The 16,706-nt window shown below is 46.9% G+C and overlaps 1 protein-coding gene across 3 annotated transcripts in view; it reads left to right on the forward strand.

Annotated features, from left to right (window-relative positions):
* Positions 1-16,706, forward strand: part of LOC127612036 (contactin-associated protein-like 5) — a 246,791-nt gene that overhangs the window by 91,088 nt on the left and 138,997 nt on the right. For all 3 annotated transcript variants that reach the window (XM_052082998.1, XM_052082996.1, XM_052082997.1), the window contains 5 exons: positions 6,072-6,256; positions 7,176-7,319; positions 13,288-13,561; positions 13,719-13,862; positions 15,830-15,983. In XM_052082998.1, coding sequence (XP_051938958.1) covers positions 6,072-6,256; positions 7,176-7,319; positions 13,288-13,561; positions 13,719-13,862; positions 15,830-15,983 — 901 coding nt within the window. The remainder of the gene's footprint in view (positions 1-6,071; positions 6,257-7,175; positions 7,320-13,287; positions 13,562-13,718; positions 13,863-15,829; positions 15,984-16,706) is intronic.

Consider the following 16,706-nt stretch of genomic DNA (forward strand, 5'->3'; position numbering starts at 1 on the left):
GTAATGTTGTTTTACTTTTAGTGATAACCTTTACAATATTAGAATGCTAGGGGGCAGTGTTGCCTTGAGGAAGGGGGTATATAGCACGGGTTTTGTGTAATGTGTGGGAGGTGATCCTTCTGTGGGTTAAGGTGGACGGTCGCAAAAATAAGAGTTCTACGACCATCATACAAGTGGAGTTATTATTCGGATTAACCCTGGGAGAGAAGGATGGTTAGCAACTACAGAATCCCGCCACCTTTTGAAGAGGGAAAACCCTACGGGAGCTGGAAGAATGAAGTCGAAATTTGGACAAGAGTCAACGACTTGGAGAAGAAGCAGCAAGCCCTCGCGGTGGCTTTGGCGCTTTCAGGTAGGTCACGAGAGACAGCGATGGAAATTCCCGCTGACTACTTAAATCGGGACGCGGGAATGGACACTTTATTCGGCAAACTTGATGGATTGTTCCTAAAAGCAGAAAAGGACAGAACGTATGAGGCTTCATCCAGGCTGTGCACAGATTGGTATGTCGGGACCTGCAGTCTTGTGCGAATGTTCTGTGAACCAGGAGCTGATGTTTGCCTCCTGTGGTATCTTTACCAATGCCCTTCTGTGCTTCGCTCATGTATTGATCCATGTGTCCACTTATCTTATCCGCAATGATGCCTGACATGAGCTTCCAAGTTGTGGAGAGACAGGTTATTGGCCAATAGTTGGACGGGACTGCACCCTTTGAGGGACCCTTCGTGATCAGGATCGTTCGCCCTTCGGTTAGCCATCCTGGGTGAGTCCCATCCCTTAGCAGCTGGTTCATTTGTGCTGCTAGGCGCTCATGGAGTGCTGCGAGTTTCTTCAGCCGGTAGGTGTGGACCATGTCCGGGCCTGGTGCTGTCCAGTTCTTCATATGTGAGACTCTTTCCTGTATGTCTGCCACTGTTATGGTAACTGGGTTCTGTTCACGGAGGTTGCTGTGGTCTTCTATCAGGGTCAGCAGCCATTGTGCACTGCTGTTATGTGCATCCTCCTTCTCCCATATGCCTTTCCAGTACCTTTCTGTTTCCAGTCTTGGTGGGTCAGCTCTGTTGTTAGGACCCTGTCACCGAGTGTAGACTTTTGCAGGTTGTGTTGCGAACAGCCTGTTTATTCGTCTGGCCTCATTCACTTTCGTGTACCGCTTTCGGCGGCTGGACAAGGCTTGGAGCCTTTGTTTGGCAGTTTCGAATACTTCAGTTATGGTCATCTGGATGTACCTCTCGCGTTTTCATCACACCTCTCTGGGCCTCCGTCAATTGACTCACATCTTTCCGAGCCACCTTGATCTTAGCCTCTAACCATTTTTTTCCATGGTGGATAACGTATCTCATGGCTTCCATGGTTGCTCTTATAGCCAAGCATCTCTAGGATCACTGATGCTGAAGCGTATATCAACTCATTGGTTTCCGTGATCGTTACGGTAGGGATCGCCCTCAGTGCTGCATTCACACTTTCCATGAAACTTTCAGGTGGTACTTCACATAGCCGTTGTAATCGGTTTCTAGGTTTCCCAGCTTTCATTCTCGCCATGATCTTAGCTTTCAGGTCAGTTGCTGCCTCGCTCAGCATTTCATTCATTGGGGCTTGCCTCCCAATCTCTGGTATGACCTCCTCTGATGTGGCAGCCTGGGGCCCTTCACCATGAATTCTGCGTTGTACCTCATCAATCTCAAGTTGTGACAGCAGTTGCCGTTTGTGGATGTTGGAACACTGAGCTACTCGTTGTTTCGTGGTCAACTGTGACTGTGGGTTTTGAAGTAACCATTTAGCCCACATTCTCTGCATGTAACCCCTCTGACTAGCGTTGCTTGAGTAGTTGCATTCCAACCGAGCCATGTTATCGCATCTCGCCCATCCCCGCTTTGTTCCAGTAGCCCATTTTTCATCAAGGTGCTCTGGTTCCCCAGCACCTGACGCAGACCTTGTTTGGCCGGGCGACGTCTGAGCCGGCATGTCATTCGTTTTATTGTCTCTCATAATTGTATGAGATAGGCATTAGCGTGAAGGGTCTTGCCCAAGGACCCACACTGGATGGTGTTATGTGCTCATTTTTTTTTGCCCCAAGCGGGATTCGAACGCCCGTCCCCCAAACCTGTGCCAAACCGGAGGGGGCACTCAACCCTTTTGCGACTGAGGTAGTTTCAGATTTCGAGGTGCTGATTTTCATCCCAACCGCTTCACACTTGGCTGTGAAACGCTCCAGTGAGAGTTGGAGAGCCCTGCTTGAAGGAGCCAACAGTATCGCAACATCTGCAAAAAGCAGAGATGCAATACTGAGGCCATCAAAACAGACCCCCTCAACGCTTCGGCTGGGATCTCTACCGGGATCTAACCGGGATCTCGTTCTTTCGGTCACGACCCATAGCTCGTGACCATAGATGAGGGTTGGAACGTAGACCGATACAACGTCCGCATCACACCAGACGCTGCACCGATCCGCCTGTCGATCTCCCGCTCCCTCCTGCCCCCACTTGTGAACAAGACCCCAAGATACTTGAACTCCTCCACTTGGGGCAAGATCTCCTCCCCGACCCGGAGGGGGCACTCCACCCTTTTCCGACTGAGGACCATGCTTTCAGATTTGCAGGTGCTGATCTTCATCCCAACCGCTTCACACTCGGCTGCGAAACGCTCCAGTGAGAGTTGGAGAGCCCTGCTTGAAGGAGCCAACAGCACCACATCATCTGCAAAAAGCAGAGATGCAATACTGAGGCCATCAAAACACACCCCCTCAACGCTTCGGCTGCGCCTAGAAATTCTGTCTAAAAAGGTTATGAACAGAATCAGCGACAAAGGGCAGCCTTGGCGGAGTACTATCCTCACTGGAAACGATTCTGACTTACTGCCAGCAATGCGAACCAAACTCTGACATCGGTGGTATAGTGACCGAACAGCTCGTATCAGGGGGTTCGGTACCCCATACCCACGAAGCACCCCCCACAGAACTCCGAGGACACGGTCAAACGCCTTCTCCAAGTCTACAAAACACATGTAGACTGGTTGGCGAATTCCCACATACCCTCGAGGACCCTGCTAAGAGTGTAGAACTGGTCCACTGTTCCACGGCCAGGACGAAAACCACACTGCTCCTCCTCAATCTGAGGCTTCCCGATGGACCCTCCTCTCCAGCACCCCTGAATAGTCCTTACCAGGGAGGCTGAGGAGTGTGATCCCTCTGTAGTTGGAACACACCCTCCGGTCCCCCTTTTTAAAAAGAGGGACAACCACCCCGGTCTGCCAATCCAGAGGCACTCTCCCCGCTGTCCTCGCGATATTGCAGAGGCGTGTCAACCAGGAGAGCCCCACAACATCCAGAGCCTTGAGGAACTACGGGCGGATCTCATCCACCGCTGGCGCCTTGCCACCGAGGAGCTTTTAACCACATCGGTGACTTCAACCACAGAGATAGGAGAGCCCACCTCAGGGTCCTCAGACTCTGCTTCCTCCAAGGAAGGCGTGTTGGTGGAGTTGAGGAGGTCTTCGAAGTACTTTGCCCACCAGTTCACAACGTCCTGAGTCGAAGTCAGCAGTGCTCTATCCCCACTGGACACAGTGTTAGTGGTGCACTGCTTCCCTCTCCTGAGACGTCGGATGATGGACTAGAATTTCCTTAAAGCCGTCTGTAAGTCGACTTCCATGGCCTCACCGAACTCTTCCCACGCCTGGGTTTTTGCCTCGGCGACCACCGAAGCTGTGTTCCGCTTCGCTAGTCTGCCTCTGGGGTCCCACTGGCTATAAAGGCCCGATAGGACTCCTTCTTCAGCTTGACGGCATCCCTTACTGCTGGTGTCCACCAGCGAGTACGGGGATTGCCGCCACAAGAGGCACCAACCACCTTACGTCCACAACTCAAATTGGCCGCCTCAACAATAGAGGCACGGAACATGGTCCATTCGGACTCAATGTCCCCTGCATCCTCCGGAACATGGGAAAAGCTCTGCCGGAGGTGGGAGTTGAAACTCGTTCCGACAGGGGATTCTGCCATATGCTTTAACAAACCCTCACAATACGTTTGGGTCTGCCAGGACGAACCGGCATCTTCCCCCACCATCGGAGCCTACTCACCACCAGGTGGTGATCAATTGACAGCTCCACCTCTCTCTTCACCCGAGTGTCCAAAACATGCGGCCGCAAATCCGATGATACAACCACAAAGTCAATCATTGAACGGCGGCCAAGGTGCCAAGTGCCAAGTGGACATATGGACACCCTTATGTTTGAACAAGGTCATGGACAATCCGTGACGAGCACAGAAGTCCAATCACAAAACACCACTCGAGTTCTGATCGGGGGGGCCGTTCCTCCCAATCACGCCCTTCAAGGTCTCACTGTCATTGTAGGAGTACTCTCCAGCCTCCAAGGACTCCAAAAAGGGTGGGTACTGTGAGCTGCTGTTTGGTGCATATGCACAAAAAACAGTCAGGACTCGTCCCCCACCCAAAGGCGGAGGGAGAGTATTGCCTCCCTCTCTCTTCTACCGGTGTGAAACCCAATGTACAGGAACTGAGCCGGGGGGCATTGAGTATGCCCACACCTGCTCTGCGCCTCTCATTGTGAGCAACTCCAGAGTGGAAAAGATTCCAACCCCTCTCGAGAGAACTGGTACCAGAACCCAGGCTGTGGGGGAGGCAAGTCCGACTATATCTAGTCAGAACTTCTCTGCCTCACACACCAGCTTGGGCTCCTTCCCTGCCAGTGAGGTGACATTCCATGTCCCAAGAGCTAGCTTTTGCAGGCGAGGATCGGACCGCCAGGGTTCCCGCCTTTGGCTGGCGCCCAGCTCACACTGCACCCGACCCCTTTGGCCCCTCACATGGGTGGTGAGATCGCGAGAAGGGGGACCCACATTGCCTCTTCAGGCTGAGCCCGGCCAGGCCCCATGGGTGTAGGCCTGGCCACCAGGTGCTCGCCAATGAGCCTCACCTCCAGGCCTGGCTCCAGAGGGGGGCCTCGGTGACCCACGTCCGGGCAAGGGAAACTGAGTGCCATTTATTTTATTCATCACTAGGGGTTTGCGAGCCATGCTTTGTCTGGTTCCTCACCTAGGACCTGTTTGCCGTAGGTGACCCTTCCAGGGGCATAAAGCCCCAGACAATTTAGCTCCTAGGATCATTGGGACACACAACCCCCTCCACCACGGTAAGGTGACGGCTCACGGAGGTGTCCAACAATAGCTGAATGAACAATAAACGGCAATTGCTGTCACAACTTGAGATTGATGAGGTACAACGCAGGTTCCATGGTGAAGGGCCGCAGGCTGCCAGATCAGAGGAGGAAGTCATACCAGAGATTGGGAGGCAAGCCCCAATGAATACAGATGATGAGATTGGGAGGCCAGTCCCAATGAATGAAATCCGGAGCGAGGCAGCAACTGACCTGAAAACTAAGATCGTGGCGAGAATAAAAGCTGGGCAACCTAGAAACCGATTACAACGGCTATGTAAAGTACCACCTGAAAGTTTCATGGAAAGTGTGAATGCAGCACTGAGGGCGATCCCTACCGTAACAATCACGGAAACCAATGAGTTGATATACGCTTCAGCATCAGTGATCCTCGAGATGCTTGGCTATAAGAGCAACCATGGAAGCCATGAGATAAATTATCCACCATGAAAAAGGATCCTGGGACACAGAAGTCAGGAAGCAGACTATTGTATCACTCCAACTCGTTGCCATCCTGCCTGTTCCAAAACCCAAGTTTTTACACATCAACTGCAGTCCAGTGCTCACCATAAGTAGAGTGTACTGTATATGTTGGGGTGAACACGCAATTAAGAAATGAAATAGTATGAAGGCAAAAAAACAAAAACAAAACAAAAAAACAGGTATAAAAGGGTAGCAGTGCAGGGAGTTCTCTCTGTAAAAGTAACAATTATTTGTAACCCTAATTAACCATTTCAGTATGTCCCACTATTTACTGCTGTGAAAAAGGTCATTAAAACAACACATCTTTTTTTTAACTACCTAATGGCCAAATGACAGCTTTTGAGTTGGTGTCACGGATGCTACTGACCGCACTTTCGACTTATATAACACAACACCCCCTGCTGTTTTTTCAGACGACAGCCGACCAAGTTTGAGCGTCCCCCGCATTGCCGTCACGGTGGGCAGTCTTTTGGACGACCAGCATTGGCACGCGGTGCACGTGGAGCGCTTCAACAAGCATGTCAACCTCACAGTGGACGCCCACACACACCACTTCCAAACCCAAGGGGAGGCCTACTCGCTGGAGGTGGACTATGAGGTGAGCAAATTAGCATCAAGTGGTCCAAATCGGTTTGTAAAATGGAGTGCACTTGATGCATTTATCCCGCAAGCAAAGCACTGGTAACACCACACATGTGAGAAGTGGTTGAAGTCTTCCCTCTTTAGCAGCGTAGAGGAAAAAAAAAAAGAAGCCCAACATTTAATAGCAGAGGAAATGTATAAAGTATGGATTCAACACCTCCGTGCTCCCTCTGCATTATTCATGCTGCCAAGTGCATATTCAGGATCCCTTTAAAGCTTCCTACTTATAAAAGTAGTCAGCCGGACATAATGCTTTCAACTCATGCAGCTACCATTAATTAGCGGGCCAGAGCGGATAAAATCTCAACTGTTAAAAAGAGAGGTTTCAACCGTGCGCGTCGTGCAAGAACTGGCGGGCATAAGTAATGGCTCAATTCCTGAAAACCTTACCTTTTAATGACCGCATACTCCATCCCATTAATAATCAGACGCTGGAACAGGCACAGACTTCCCGGAAAACATTTCCCAAACGGTTTCGGATTTGTTTTGCAGGGAGCCGCATCATCATGTAAGTGAGCTTGGCTTGAATTCCATAGTCTCAGAGATATGAGTTTGGGCGCGTTGAGGTCAGAGCTCTCAGTTCCATCCTTGGAATACCGTTCTGAGTGTTCTTTTTAGGGAAAGTGACTTGTAATAACGACAAAAACCGAGCTTAAAATTGAGAATTGGGATCAGTCTGAGCACCGTCACCTCTTGCATTGAACCTTTGAACCCTGGCTTGTCATAGTGGTAGAGTTACTCGCACTGCTTTCACCACTCAGACAGCCCAACTTTGGATTTGCATGTTCTCTTCATGCGTGCATGGTTTTTATACCCACTGCTCCTCAGGTATGAATATCATAAATAAATTAGTATTTCCTTTATTTTTGTCACAGCTGAGCTTCGGTGGAATCCCACTTCCTGGAAAACCTGGCACGTTCCTCAGGAAGAACTTCCATGGATGCATGGAGAACCTGTATTACAATGGCATAAATATCATTGACCTGGCCAAACGACGCAAGCCACAGATACACAGTGTGGTAAGTTTGGGATTTTCTTTTTGAAAAACATTTTGGTGTGGACTATCTAACCTTCTTTCAGATTTAACCTACTGTATTTTCACGACCATTCGCCGCACCGTACGGTTGGGCGCAGTCTCATTAATGGGTGCTTTTTCTGTATTTTACACATAGACAAAGCGCACTGTATGATTGGCCGCAGTTTTAAAATGGTAAAACATACGCCAGCTTATAAACATACGGCATGCATGCGCGCACGCTAAAAACACGTTAGCTTGAAGCATACGGTAGAATGCCTAGACATACAGATAAAAGCTAAAAACACGTTTTTATTTATTTAGCCATTGTACAATGTACTCACGTTTTTCGATCAATCATCACCCAGAAATCCATCAGAGTCCTCATCCTCTGTATCAGAAGCAGAGGACTGCACATCCCAGTTGTCATTGAACGCATCACATGCTAAATTGTGAGTTGCTACGCATTGCCGAGTGGACAGAAGGAGCAGCAACAGCAAAGTCAAAATTTCTCTCGTGTGAAGCTTTCCCACATTTGAAAGTAAAGAACAGAGCGAACATGGTGGCAGCGCGTGTGTGTGTAGAAAGAATTGAACAATTGTGCAAGTACCGTAATCCATCAAAAACATCGCATTCCCTCTCGTTGTCAGAGTCACTCTCATTGCCATGTGGCTCCACAGAAATGATGCCGGCTTTGCCAAAAACTCGAACAACAGTGCAAGCAGACACGTTCGTCCAAGCAGCCACAATCCATTTGCAAATTGTGGCGTAACTCGCCCAGCGCTGCCTCTCACTCTTCGTAAAGTTGTGTTTGCCATCGATCATCCATTGTTCCCATGCCGTTTGCAACTTTACTTTGAACGCCCGGTTGATGCCGATGTCCAGCGGTTGGAGTTCTTTAGTTAAGCCTCCGGGAATAACGGCAAACTCAGAGTTCATTTGCTTGACTTGGTTTTTCACCGCTGCTGTGAGATGGGCACGCATGCCAAAAGCATAACCGATGGCTAGAAGTTTGAACTGAGCTTCGTAGGCGTGTCTCTTTGTCGAATTTTTTTTCTGGGGTTCTTGTTGCAAAACCTAAGTTGTTTTGCAATAATGCACATTGCCACACTCTATACAGGTATTGGTACCTGCTTGCGGCGTCCCTTTAGCGTCCACTTACACGCCCACCCTTCACCCATTGGTGGACTGCTCCCCAGCAAGCCTGTCCTCTCTCACGTCTGCCTTCTCTCTCTCTCTCTCTCTATGCATTTATACACGCCCACCCTTCCCTGATTGGCCGACTTCTTTCCCGCATGTCTGTCCACATTCTCTATATAAACAGCGTGTCGGCTGTCAGTCAGATTTTGGAACTCAGCGCATACAAAAGACGCTCCGCATCATAAGGCGTCCTGTCCAGTTTGGAGAAAATTTAAGACTTTTAATGGCGCCTTATAGTCGTGGAAATACTGTAATTCTTTTCAGCATGAAAAAGCAGATCTGCATACAGGGCCAACCACAGTATGTGCGAGTGTTGCGTCGGTTAGATAAACAATTTCATAAACTCATTCATGTTTTGGGCCAACATGAACTGAACGTTGTGTATTTCCGCTAGCGAACATTTTTATCAACAAGCTCATTCTCGGGCCAATGAAAGGCTTTTGAAAGGCAGTTCATTTTTGTTCAAGGGTGCCAGGTTTTCTCTTTTTAGACTGCAAGAAGAAAACCCAACTAAATGTAATGTAAACCAAGGTTAATTAGGTGGAAAAGGTCATTGCTTGACAACCAAGGCCACCGGTCAGCGACAGTCACATAGGTCATCAAAATGGGATGCGTGATCTGAGGAAAAAAGTAAAATCAGCACGATGACACCTAACAGCGCTCTGACCAGCCTCTCTCCCAGTCTCGGCAAACAATAAGGCAGGGGTCCCCAACCTTTTTTGTCCACGGACCGGCTTATGTCAGAAAATATTTATATGGACCGCCATTTAAGGTGTGGCGGATAAATACTACAATATAATTTGGTAAGAGCTGCATGAACACTGTTGTGTTTGAGAGATAATAATAAACACGAGGAGCGTCTAATCTGGCTGCAACACTCTGATCGCTATGGTAATGTTTAATGCCTTCAAAATACGATACAACGCAAATTCAAAGTGCATGAAAATGTCAACTCACCACAATGCTGAATCAGTGCGAGTCCCGAGCTTGATTTTCTGCAACCGAGCGGTCGCATCTTGCGGTAATAGGAGACAATGACACCTGAAGTGTGTGCTTTATTTCGAGTCTACTTTGTAATTTTGTTTTGGTCGCTGTTACTGCACAAAACCCCTGCCTCACACGGGTAGCATGTCGTAAATAGCAACAGTGCTGTTGTGACGATCTCAGAGTATTCAGCCATAACTTGAATCCAGAACACCGGCAGAGTTGTTATCTCAAACGTACTTTTAAGGCCGCCGTCATTTGCAGTCTCCAGCAGTTTATTTTACTCATTTATCAAGCTCCGGCGTTTTGTTTTTAGCGTAATCAGTCACGTGAGGGAGAAGCGTGGTTTGACGTGCGTCAAGAGTGACACAGACGGATGTAACGGAGAACAGGGTAATTTTTCAAAATAAAATATCTTTCGTATTCCAAAATGAATACAACTCAATTGATGTAAAGTTTTATTGTGCGGCCCGGTACCAAATGCCCCGTGGACCGGTACCAGTCAGCAGACCAGCGGTTGGGGACCCCTTCAATAAGGTATCGTCCCACAATAATCCATCCATCCAACCATTTTCTAATCCACTTAACCACACAGGGGTCACGGGCATACTGGAGCCTATCCCAGAATTGGTTGCCAGCCAATCGCAGTCCGACAATAATGTTCAAGAATTTTATGAGAAGGTCAGCGGGAATTAAGGATATTTATTTATTTATTTTTATCCTGACATTTTTGTGTAAGCTTTGCCCACCCGGTTTCAGGACTTCACTTACATCAACAGCGAACTTGAAACGTCACGTTGATTTAACGTAATAAGGGTTGTTTTATAATGAATATCTTTGCTGCCCACTCAGCGGCAGATTAAAATGTTTACACTTCAAACATTTCCTTTATTTTCTCAAAAACTTCATTTTCAGGCAGTTTAGAATGCTTTTTATAAAAAATATTCCTTTTAATCCCATGTGAAAATCAAAAAATATACCGGTAGTTGGAATACAATGGAATGTGATACAATATTCGTAGTCATTATTTAAATATATATTTATTTGGGAAGAAATGATGATGCATGTTTTACAATCTACATTACCATGTTCCGCCCCTGGAACTCAAGAAATTTAAGTTAAGAAGTTATGTTGTATATTGTACTGTATTGTACCTCTTAAATTCATAAAAAAGGAGGACCCCTTGTTTTAGCTTAGGAATGACTCCTTGTTGCTAAACCAGATCAATGAGATCCAAATTAATATTAATTTTGACTGATTAGTTCGACAAAGGATTTTTGAGCGCTTTCATCAGAGGCTGTTTCTACATATGCAATCGCATCAACTTTACTCTTCCCCATTATTGAAAGTTAAAAAAAAAAAATAATAATTCAATATATGTTCTTTGATGGTTGTCCGTCAGAGATGAAAGATTTATGAACAAATCTCATACTTGTTGACTGAGGTAGTTGAAAACACTTTAGTTGATTGATCAACCAAGAATCTTCCACATAAACCGATTAACTATGCATAGATTTGTGATGTCACTGTGAGAATTTTACATTTAAGGAATTCTGGGGGAGAAAATTGGATGGAGGAATCTGTAAAGTGGTCATCATTTCCATAGTGATGAAGCCATTTGGAGGTTCCGATAATCAGACGGGAACCTTGAAAACATTCACACAACATCTCGCCCAAGCCAACCCATCCATCCATCATCTACCGCTTATCCGGGGCCGGGTCGCGGGGGCAACAGCTTTAGCAAGGAAGCCCAGACTTCCCTCTCCCTAGCTACTTCTTCCAGCTCTCCCCGGGGGATCCCGAGTCGTTCCCAGGCAAGCTGGGTGACATAGTCTCTCCAGCGTGTCCTGGGTCTTCCTCGGGGTCTCCTCCCGGTGGGACATGACCGGAACACCTCACCAGGGAGGCGCTCAGGAGGCATCTGAATCAGATGCCCAAGCCACCTCATCTGGCCCCTCTCGATGTGGAGGAGAAGCGGCTCGACTCTGAGCCCCTCGCGGATGACCGAGCTTCTCACCTTATCTCTAAGGGAGAGCCCGGACACCCTGCTGAAAAACTCATTTCGGCCGCTTGTAACCGGGATCTCGTTCTTTCGGTCACGATCCATAGCTCGTGACCATAGATGAGGGTTGGAACGTAGACCGATACAACGTCCGCATCACACCAGACGCTGCACCGATCCGCCTGTCGATCTCCCGCTCCCTCCTGCCCCCACTCGTGAACAAGACCCCAAGATACTTGAACTCCTCCACTTGGGGCAAGATCTCCTCCCCGACCCGGAGGGGGCACTCCACCCTTTTCCGACTGAGGACCATCCTTTCAGATTTGCAGGTGCTGATCTTCATCCCAACCGCTTCACACTCGGCTGCGAAACGCTCCAGTGAGAGTTGGAGAGCCCTGTTTGAAGGAGCCAACAGCACCACATCATCTGCAAAAAGCAGGGATGTAATACTGAGGCCCCCAAAACAGACTCCCTCAACGCTTCGGCTGCGCCTAGAAATTCTGTCCATAAAGGTTATGAACAGAATTGGCGACAAAGGGCAGCCTTGGCGGAGTCCTACCCCCACTGGAAACGATTGCGACTTACTGCCGGCAATGCGAACCAAACTCTGACATTGGTGGTATAGTGACCGAACAGCCCGTATCAGGGGGTTCGGTACCCCATACCCTTGAAGCACCCCCCACAGAACTCCCCGAGGGACACGGTCAAACGCCTTCTCCAAGTCCACAAAACACATGCCAACCCACAAAGCCCAAGCTAACCCCCAGCTTTTAAAGTGTGATTGGGGCATTAAATGTCCCTTACTGACAACAAAAGCAGGGAGGAGAGAGAGAGAGAGAGAGCAGCTGCCATGATGGGAGCTCTAATGGAATTTCAATGGGACAATCTCCCTGAGGTTGATGGAGGGGAATCTCATTGCGAGTCAAGGAGCTGTGATTGCTCTGCTCTCCTCTGCACTGCCCTGTGATGGCCGATAAGGCCTTGGCCCGCTCCACTGCTGCCGGTCGCCCATCCCGGACATGATGCCTCCACCGTGCAGGGTTTTACCCCGGTTCGAAATTTTGCTCATTTGGGTCCATGGTCGATAAATGATTTCTGTCACTACTCGAGGGATTTTAGAGTCATCTCTGGGAAACCTTTCATGTAATCGTAGGAGGGTTTTACTAATGTCATTCAGATGTGACTTTTTGGGAAGCACTAGTCAGTCAGAATACAACCCAGGTGCCGCTTGTCAACAAAAAGTGTCCAGTTGTATGATATTTTCAAGTTGTCATCATTTTGCATTTCTACAACTTGATCCGATATAATGACTGGAATTGAATTATTTCAGTCCAGGCGAGACGAAGCCATGTATACACCAGACTTCACAAACGGGAATAATAATACTGTATTCCACAAAAAGTCTTAGATTGCTGTTTTGGCATCAAAGGCATACAACTGTCTGCTGATGCACTGCCATGATTGGAGTTTAATTATTTGGTGAGTGAGAGAAATCCAACTGACTTCACAAATGGGAATACTGTGTGCGTTTTTCACAAAAAGTCTTACATTTATGATGTTTTAAATGTGTCATATGTTGTGTCAAAGCCTTACAAGCTGGTTCACTGAAACAGTTGGAGTTTAATTATTTTGGTCTGGCTGAGAGAAAGGTTTCACCGGCTGTTCTTTAGCCATATGTTCTGTGCCCGAGCATGTCAACTTGATTTCCATACAAATAGAATTCAATCTCACATGAGACGCCCTGTCCTAAAAAGAGGTGTAAATTGGAGCCTGTTTCACACTCTAGGGCAACGTGACCTTCTCGTGCTCGCAGCCCCAGCTGGCGGCTTGTACCTTCCTGAGCGCCAACAGCAGCTTCCTGACACTTCCGTCAGTAGCGGCGGGGGCCCCTGCCATGGGGGACTTCTCCGCCCGCTTCCACTTCCGCACATGGAATACCGCGGGGCTGCTGCTGTCTGCGCCACTCGGCCCAAGGCCCCAGAGAGCACAGCTCCACATCCACAACGGCCGGCTGCAGCTGACCCTGTATGCCTCTGGGCACAAGTCGGAGGTCTCTCCAGGTGAGCAGAAAGGTAACACGCAAACAGAATTTAATCAGCTTGTAAAAGACTGCCCTGAAAAAGGCATCAATTGCTGTATACTTGTTGCCGCCTTGAGGAGCGCATGGAGCGGATAGGCAGAACAAATAACTCAGCCATCTCATTGGTTCTCTTGCAGATTACACAGTCAATGATGGATTGTGGCATTCTGTGAGTCTGGAGACAAGCAATTTCCTCATCCGTCTGACAGTGGATAGGGAGTTGCCATCGGAGATCGAACTGTCAGCGGCGCTGAAATTGAGAGGAAACTTTTATTTTGGAGGTTGGTGTGTATGAATCTTTTTTTCCACTGCAAAGACCTTTTCAAAATGTTTGTAAACAATAGCCTTCAGGGTACTTCTGAGTAGCAGAATGCGAGTGACTATTAGTGACCTGAACTGAAAATGAGGACAAAAACATGTTTGGGGTTGAATCACCAGATACTCCCCAGATTTTGTTATTTCCGATTTCTTAAATAAATTAATAAATGAACAAAAATCAATCCATTAGAATTTATAGGCTAAATCGAGCGGATGTTATATACACTTTCCAAAGAAGATAATCTGACTGCCAAACGGCAAAACAATTGAATCCAATGAAAGCAGAGCACTATTTCCTTTGGAAGGAAAAAAACGTTCTTTCCACTTCATCAAGTTTCACTAGAAAGGAATGAGAACTTTTTTTGTTGCAAGTCACTGCAAAAAAGGTAGCTGGTACATGGATGAGCACTTGGGCATTATGTCGCAAAAATTATGTATGACCAAAAAAAAAAAACCAAACAAACAAGGCAAGCTCACTGCATGTCAAGTAGTATAGTCACAAAACTTGACAAAATTGTTTGGCAATGGTGAGTTTGAACCAGGCTTTTCCAGAGCAATGCATTCCAAAAAAAACTATTCCAAGAGAAATGCAGACTGTAACAGACAAACAAACTAAAGTCCTCCAACATCGGGTTTCTGGAAGACATTTTCTCATAAGTACCTATAAAATGTTTGGTGCCGCAAAGTTATTTATCAAAACGTACTGGCCAGCCTTCTAGCTAACATCAGGGCTACAGCGTAGTCTCTGTTTTATCAGGAAAGGAGCATTTGCTGGTGTCCCCAACCTTTTTTGCCCCACGAAACAGTTTATGTCAGACAATATTTTCAGGGACCGGCATTTAAAGTGTGGCGGAAATAATACAACAAAATAATATGGTATGAGCTGCATGACAACTGTGGCGTTTTTGAAATATAACAATAAATACAAGGATCGTATAATCTGGCCGCAACACTCTGATCGCGATGGTAATGTTGAATGCCTTCAAAATATGATACAATGCAAATTCAAAGTGCATGAAAATGACGACTCACCACAGCCCCGAGCTTGATTTTCTGCAACGAGACGGTCCCATCTCGTGGTAAGAGGAGACAATGACACTTAAAGTGTGTGTTTAATGTCCAGTCTACTTGGTAATTTTGTTTTAGTCGCCGTTGCTGCAGAAAACCCCCGCCTCACATAGGTAGGTATGTTGGAAGTAGCAACAGTGCTATTGTGGCGATCTCAGAATATTCAGCCATAACTTTAATGCACATGTCTCGAACGTCCTTTTAAGGCCGCCGTCATTTGCAATCTCCAGCAGTTTTTTGACAATTTTTTAAAAGTCTTTTTTTTTTTTTTGCGTATTCGGTCAGGTGACACAGAAGCGTGGTTTGACGCGTGTCCATGCGTGACACAGACGGATGTAACGGGGAATCCGGTAATTTTTCAAGATAAAACATCTTTCGTATTCTGAAATAAATAAAACGGAATTAAGTTCTTTCTGTGCGGCTCGGTACCAAATGCTCTGTGGACCGGTACCGGTCCATGGACCGGCGGTAGGGGACCCCTGATCTAAGCGACAGAAAAAAAAATGACCAAGTTTCTCAATGATCATGTTAATTGCAGTGTTTCAATTTCGGCCACATCTATTTTTTTACTTTACATTTTTTTTCTACTTTGTTGTGGAAATGTAAAGCCTCCCTTCCAACCAATTTACCTTGTACCACATCTAATGTTTATCTGAAACGTAACACATTCAAACTAACACGGTAGAGAAGAAGGCGAAAAGCATTCAAGTCACTTCAGCCCTTTTCCCAATCAAATGTGTCAAATGACACAGAGATTGCTTATTCCACCTCTGAGTGGTACATGTGACATCATGGTGAATATACTGTATCTGTAGCACTCGTAAAACTCTGAAGTAGACAATATGGTGTCATTTCCTTCCAGGATGTCCCACTGGTGACTGTCCATCCCCGGCCTTTCAGGGATGCATGCAGCTCATCTCCATTAACGGCCAGCAAATGAACCTCAGCCACGTGCAGCAAGGCATGCTGGGAAACTTTAATCACCTTCACTTTGACACGTGCGGCATCATGGACAGGTAGACGCTTGTTTTGATTTCATGATTTCGTTATAATGACCTCCACTCTCATTGATGCCAAGTGCGTCATCCACTCGGAGTAAATAAATACCACATCCCAAATAGGCACCTCCTCCTTTTAACTGTAGGAAGGTAAAAACAGGTCTTTCGCATCCAGTAATCACTGATCATTCAGACTGCAAAGCCCATTTACACCTTGATTAAAAAAAGCACTGGTAAGCCTCAATATCACATTACCACATATTGCAGAGGGGTTGAATGCACAGCATTGCTGATTGCAATGAAGACCTTATAAAGAGGGAGCCTCTTAAACAATAATTAGCATTCCATTAGCCTCTGGTGTGTGGTTGTTCCACAGTGTTGTGTGCTTCAGTGTTTATGTCCTGGAGAGTCTTCCTCTGTCCAGCCTTCTTCCAGCCTGTTCTTGCTGTTTCCATGTTTCCTTCAATAATAATGTTTTTAACATCAGTTATATTGATTTTCCAAGTCAAAATCTAATCTATTGAATAGAATGGAAACTGTGGTGCTTTTCTCTGTTATTTAACTCATTTGACTGTGTGCCCACAGTATCTTTAGATCATTTTACGACTTTATTCAGGCGTAAAATTGCCTAAAATGGTGTTACAGGTTGGAGTTATGATGCTAAATGTTCCTTTGGCATGCACCTGACAGCCTGCAGAGGGTTGTGGATTTTATACCTTATTCTTAGGTCAGGATTTTCCT

Source organism: Hippocampus zosterae, chromosome 12 (genome assembly GCF_025434085.1).
Source record: "Hippocampus zosterae strain Florida chromosome 12, ASM2543408v3, whole genome shotgun sequence".
Classification (NCBI taxonomy): Eukaryota; Metazoa; Chordata; class Actinopteri; order Syngnathiformes; family Syngnathidae; genus Hippocampus; species Hippocampus zosterae.